At 43.3% G+C, this 6224-nt stretch overlaps 2 protein-coding genes across 2 annotated transcripts; both read right to left on the reverse strand.

The window, feature by feature from the left end:
• Positions 1–2191: 2191 nt before the first annotated feature.
• On the reverse strand, positions 2192–3481 carry LOC140008689 (uncharacterized). Its single transcript, XM_072053541.1, has one exon. The coding sequence runs from the start codon at positions 3479–3481 to the stop codon at positions 2192–2194; it is 1290 nt and encodes a 429-aa protein (XP_071909642.1).
• Positions 3482–5312: 1831 nt separating this feature from the next.
• LOC140008690 (uncharacterized mitochondrial protein AtMg00310-like) lies at positions 5313–5960 on the reverse strand. The gene has a single exon (XM_072053542.1). It carries the CDS (start codon positions 5958–5960, stop codon positions 5313–5315), a length of 648 nt encoding a protein of 215 aa, XP_071909643.1.
• Between the last annotated feature and the right edge of the window lie 264 nt (positions 5961–6224).

Consider the following 6224-nt stretch of genomic DNA (forward strand, 5'->3'; position numbering starts at 1 on the left):
CAGATAATTTGGTGTTGTTCCGGATCATCACAGATGAATATCTGTAAGGTTGCAACCTTAAATATACCCAATCTCCAACCTGGAATTCCCTTTCACTCCTATGCTCATCAGCATATTTCTTCATTCTCTCCTGGGCTGCTTTTAGGTTGTGTTGCAATAGTTCGTCCATTTTCTTCCTGTCTCTTATGTAGTCTTCCACTGTTGCCACCTTTGTTTGCATATAGGGTCCAAGTGCTAGCTGGGGTGGTTTGGTCCTATAAAGAGCCTCAAAAGGGCTCATCTGTACAGCAGTATGGAAAGTGGTATTATACCACCATTCTGCCAAGGATAACTAGGAGTTCCACCTCTTTGGCTCCAGGTGAGACATACACCTGAGATACATTTCTAGTACTTGGTTTACCCTTTCTGTTTGGCCATCTGTTTGGGGGTGGTAGGCTATACTCAGGCTTAACCCTGCCCCCAATAGTGTGAATAGCTCAGTCCAGAATTGACTAACAAAGACCTTATCCCTATCTGAGATCATACTTTGTGGAATGCCATGTAGTTTACTGACATGATCCAGGAAAATTCTAGCTATTTTGGGGGCATCAAAAAGGTGAGATAAGCTCATGAAGTGAGCATATTTGGTAAACATGTCCACTACAATTAGGATGGTGTCCTTCCCTTCTGATTTGGGTAGCCCCTCTATGAAATCCATGGTGACATGACTCCAAGAGTGCTGTGGGATGGGGAGGGGTTGGAGCAGTCCTGGATAAGCCATACGTTCATCCTTACACTTCCTGCAGGTGTCACACTGTAATATTGTTGCCTTGATTTCCTTGAACATGCCTGGACAATAGAATAGCTGTTTGGCTCTTATCCAGCTGGCTTGTATGCCTGAATGTCCACCTAACTAGGAGTCATGAAGGGCAGTAATGAGTTTCCTCCTTATTTCTCCTCCCTGTCCTACTACCACCCTTCCTTTATATCTCAGGATTCCACTCTGATAGTTGTATGCTGAATCCTGTTCTGGGGATGCTAGGATTCCCCTGATGAGATCTTGAGCCCAGCTATCTCCAGTGTAGCTTTCCATCACCTCTTTCATCCATTCTGGTATAACTGTTGTAGTTGCTGCACACTCAGGTCCCTCATTTCCCCTTCTGGAGAATGCATCGGCCACTATATTATCCTTCTCCTTTTTGTAGCATATCTCATAACTTAGTCCCATCAGTTTAGTCAACCACTTCTGTTGGAGGGGGGTGGTGATCCTCTGTTCCAGTAGATATTTCAAACTTTGGTGGTCAATGTTGATGATAAAATGGTGCCCCTCTAAGTAATGCCTCCACTTAGTGACTGCTGTGACTAAAGCCAGCAGTTCCTTTTCATAAATTGACATTCCCAAATTCTTCTGTCCCAGGCTTTGGCTGAGGAAAGCCAATGGCTTCTTATTCTACATCAGGACAGCCCCTATCCCTCCATAGCAAGCATCTGTTTCTATCACAAAGGGCTGGGTGAAGTCTGGAAGGGCGAGTACAGGAGTGCTACACATAGCTAACTTTAGCTTTTGGAAAGCATCTTCAGCTTCCTCTCCCCAGTTATAGCCATCTTTCCTGAGGAGGTTAGTTAAGGGTTTTGCAATAGCACCATACCCCTTGACGAACTTCCTGTAGTAACCAGTTAGACCAAGGAATCCCTTCAGCTGCTTGGTGTTTCCTGGTCTTGGCCACTGCATCATGCTGTCAATTTTCTTGGGATCAGCTCTTACTCCTTCTGCTGAGATGATGTGGCCTAGATATTCCACTTGTTTCTGAGCAAAAGAGCATTTACTCTCTTTTGCAAAGAGTTGGTGTTGCCTCAGAATCTCCAGGACCTCAGTAACATGATTAATATGTTCTTCTAGAGTAGGGCTGTAGATAAGTATATCATCAAAAAATACCAATACATGCTTCCTTAGTTGTTTCTAAAATACCTGATTCATCAGGCCCTGGAAGGTTGCGGGAGCATTGGTCAAACCAAATGGCATGACCTTAAATTCATATAACCCTTAATGTGTCCTGAAGGCTGTTTTGGGAATGTCTTCTTCACGAACTCTTATTTGGAAGTACCCTGCTCTGAGGTCAATTTTAGAGTAGTACTTGGATCCATGCAGTTCATCCAGCAGCTCATCAATAAGGGGCATAGGGAACTTATTCTTGACTGTGAGATCGTTCAGCTATCTGTAATCCACACAGAATCTCCATGAGCCATCTTTCTTTTTGACCAGAAGTACTGGTGAAGCAAAAGGACTGCTACTCAGCTGAATGATCCCAGATTGCAGCATTTCCTGCACTAGTTTCTCAATCTCAGACTTCTGGATGTAGGGACACCTATAGGGCCTCATCTGGAATGGCTTTGCTCCCTCTTTGAGAGTGATGCAGTGATCCTGGCTCCTCTCAGGGGTTAGTCCTTGAGGTTCTTGAAATACATCCTTAAACCTCTGCAGTAACTTCTCCATTTCTGGTGATGTTGGCTCAGGGTCTGGCTCTTTATCTTCTACTGCACTCACTTGTGCCAGAATCCCATATGCTTGTTTCCTGGTCCACTTGTATAGTCTACCCCCCCTTATTAGCTTCAACTGTACTGCATTGCCCTCCCCCTTTAGTTCAACTTGCTGCTTACCCTTTTTGAACCTCATACTTAGTCCTCTGAAGTCAAACTCCATTGGACTGTATCTAGCTAACCAATCAACTCCTAGTATCATATCGCACCCCCCTAACCTTAGAGTATTGAAATGGTGTTGGAACTCATATCCCTGCATCTTCCATGTTACAGGCTTGGTGATGCTCCTAGACTGCAGCCTTTCTCCATTGGCCACCCTAACTGACAGAGCTCCACATTTAGTTCCCAAATTCAAACTCTTAGCCACTTGTTCATCCATGAAGCAATGTGTACTGCCACTGTCAACCAGGGCAATAATGGTCTTCCCTCTAATCATCCCCTTTATCCTGATGGTTTTGTGCTCACTCCCTCCTGCCAAAGCATGGATAGAAACTTCTATATGCTCATTTTCTAATTCTCCCTCAATACAGTCACAAAATACCTCAGTCTCCCCTTTTCTCCCCCCTTCTTCCTCAGTAGTTGGCATCTCTTTCTCCTCCATAACTAACAAGTTTAAATGGGATTGTTTACAAAAATGCCCAATAGTATATGGTTCAGCACATTTGAAGCAGAGTCCCTTTTCCCTCCCAAGGTTGAGCTCTGCTGGGGTGAGTCTTTTGAATTGGTTCTGAGTATTATAGTGGTTATGGCAGGTTTTGGGGATTTGTTTATCAGGTAATTTGGGGTAGCTTGGGATTTTGTCAGGAAATTTGGGGTGGTGTGGGGCTTTAAGCAGGGGTTTCTGGTAGCTGGGGCTATAGGAAGGGGCTTTGTGGATTTTCTGCAATGCTCTCAGGTTCCTCTCCTGCAGTTTGGCAGCCTCTATAGCATCCGCCGGTGTTTTAGGTTTGGCAAGTTTTACCATAGTTACTATTTCTTCCTTTAATCCACTTAGAAAACATGTTTTGTAATAGCAATCTTGCTAATGAGGAAGGGAAGGCATTACCAGGGCTTTGAGCATTTCGAATTTCTCCAAGTAGTCAGCTACTGAACCTATTTGCATCAGTTTGTTGAACTCTTCTATGGCTTCCTCAGGAGAGCCATCTCCAAACCTCTCGCATAGTGCATTGCAGAGCTCCCCCCATGGAATATCCTCCCTCCCATTGAATACACCATGAAACCAGATATCTGCCTTATCCTTGAAATAGAGTTCTGCAACCTCAGACTTCATTTCCTCCTCTACTCCATTGATTTTGAAGTACTTATTGGCCTTTCTGATCCATTCCCTAGGATTTTCCCCAGTGAATGATGGCAGGTCCACCTTAGGTAATCTGGTGAAAGTCCTGTGGCCCTGAGGTTCAGATCTATCCATAGCTCCTTTCTGCTCTTTCTTTCTCCTGCTCCCTTCTTGATGTCTTGATTCTAACTCTGAGCTGCTGCCCTCTACATCCTTTCCTTTGTCGTTCAGTTTGGCTAACATTTGCGCCATCATGTTCATCATGCCTTCATACTTTTGATCCAGGTTTTTGAGAGCCTTCTCAGTGCCCTCCTGTCTGTGCTCCATGATCCTCACAGCTTGCTCCAGTCCATCACTTCTGTTAGCAAAAGTCCTAACCACACTCCCTAGTTCAGTTATCTCCTTCCTCATTTCGTCTTGGTTTTTGGTCATTTTTTCCCGATGGCTCGTAGCTAGCTCTGATACCACTGTTATGGACCAGAAACCAGAGAAGCCAGAGCTTTGGAAAATTAGAAGGAACAAACTCGAATAGAGGACTAATTAACAATGAATCAATGGAACAGTAATTGAATCGAACTCAATTTCATTAATGAATCTGGAAAAAACAAATTACAAGAATAGAGGTAATGAATTTAGCTAAGAAGGTGTAAGAACTGAAGGAAATTTGAGAGGGAAACTATGAGGATTGCTCCTCAAGCTATTACAACTAATCAAGACAGGAAATGATTCAAAACTTGCTCTATAAAGCAGACAGGCCTGCTTTATATAGTTATTAGCTCCTAACAGACTTCTAACAACACCTAATAAGGATCAAGCGCGTGTCCCAATTGCGTCTGCAAGTTGCTGCAAGTTGCCGCGCTTCTTGGCTTTCTGTTAGAACAGATGAAAACCCAGCAAAGGCGTGGTTTAACTTCCGCGCCTTTGTTGAAGTGATTCCTCTTGATCACGCCTTCCGTTACTGGATTCCACGCCTTCTCCCTTCCTTCTTCCTGGCACGTATCTTCTGCTTTAGTCCAGCATCCTGCATTTCATTACATTCCCACACAAATTTGTTCCGCGCTAACCAGATGTTCCATAAAATGTAAATAGACAATACTAAATCCTCATCCTCAGGAGCCTCTATAATCCATTGCTGCAACCATATTGGTAAAGGAATTGGTGCACCCGTTTCGAAGTTAAACCCCAGCCATGAGGCTCTTCAAATTCTAACCGATTTTTGACGTTTCAGGAATAAATGGGAAATTGATTCTTCATGTGTACCACATCGAAGGCATACCGGGGAAAGACAGCAATTTCTTTTGAATAAAGCTAAATTGGTAGGACAAGCATCATGTAACAATCGCCAAACAAAGAATTGGATGTGTGATTGAATTCTTAGGCTCCATAACCATTTCCAAACACTTTGCAGAATTATTTGCCCCTTGGATAGTGAAGATGACGATGGATTCTAATCCTGACGAACAGTTGCAGCCAAATGATATCCCGATTTGACGGAATAAACCCCGCTCCTTTCTAACTCTCATATCATGTGATCCTCTCCCCCACATTGCGGAACATAAATTGTAAGGATGTTACGGGCTACCATGATAGGAAAAAACACTTTGATCAGCAACTCCCTCCATTGTGTAGTGACGTCAATGAAATCCGCAATTCGCATGTTCAGCAATTGGGGCAAATCGTAAATACCACGAAGAGGATTTTGACATTCAGGAATCCAGTTATCCTCCAACTTTATTTTTGCTTCGTTTATTAATCGCCACTTGAGTCCCAGCTTCAGTAAGTCTCTTCCCCACAATACTTTGCCATCCCCAAATGGCATTAGTTGTACATGCACACATAGAAAACTAGCTTTCCTGCAATACTTGTATAAGAAAAAACGGCTAAACAGGGTTTCCGGTTGAGAAATTATTCTCAAAGCCGATTTAGCCACTAAAGCTCTATTTATTTCCTTTGTAGATCGCATTCCCAAGCCCCCTTTAAACTCGGACACAGATAGGATAGACCATGCTTTCCAATGGATCCCATGTCCTTCAACATCCCCAGTCCAAATAAATCCCACCATGTACTTGTCAATCGCTTGAGCTATGGTGCGGGGGATGCGAAACATTGCAAAGGTACACTGTGAGAGGGCACTTAGCACATGCTTTGCTAAGACAATTCGTCCCATAACCAAAAGATTGGATGACCTCCATTTCCCAATACTCCTAAAAATTCTTGATTTGAGCTCAGCAAACAACTGGGATTTATTTTGAGAAAAATTGTGATTGAGTCCTAAGTATCTTCCTATTTTCCTACTACAGACTGAATATTAAATAATCTTGAGATGGCCATTCTTAGGTCAGTGGGGGTGTTTGGACCAACAACGAAGCTTGACTTAGCAAAATTGATTTCCAGGCCTGAAACATCTCGATATGTGTCAAGCATTTCCTTT

This window comes from Coffea arabica, chromosome 6c (assembly GCF_036785885.1).
Source record: "Coffea arabica cultivar ET-39 chromosome 6c, Coffea Arabica ET-39 HiFi, whole genome shotgun sequence".
Taxonomy (NCBI): domain Eukaryota; kingdom Viridiplantae; phylum Streptophyta; class Magnoliopsida; order Gentianales; family Rubiaceae; genus Coffea; species Coffea arabica.

Excerpts from the sequence above, each read along its gene's own strand:
- LOC140008689 (XM_072053541.1), bottom strand. The coding sequence starts at position 3,481 with ATGGTAAAACTTGCCAAACCTAAAACACCGGCGGATGCTATAGAGGCT.
- LOC140008690 (XM_072053542.1), bottom strand. The coding sequence starts at position 5,960 with ATGGGACGAATTGTCTTAGCAAAGCATGTGCTAAGTGCCCTCTCACAG.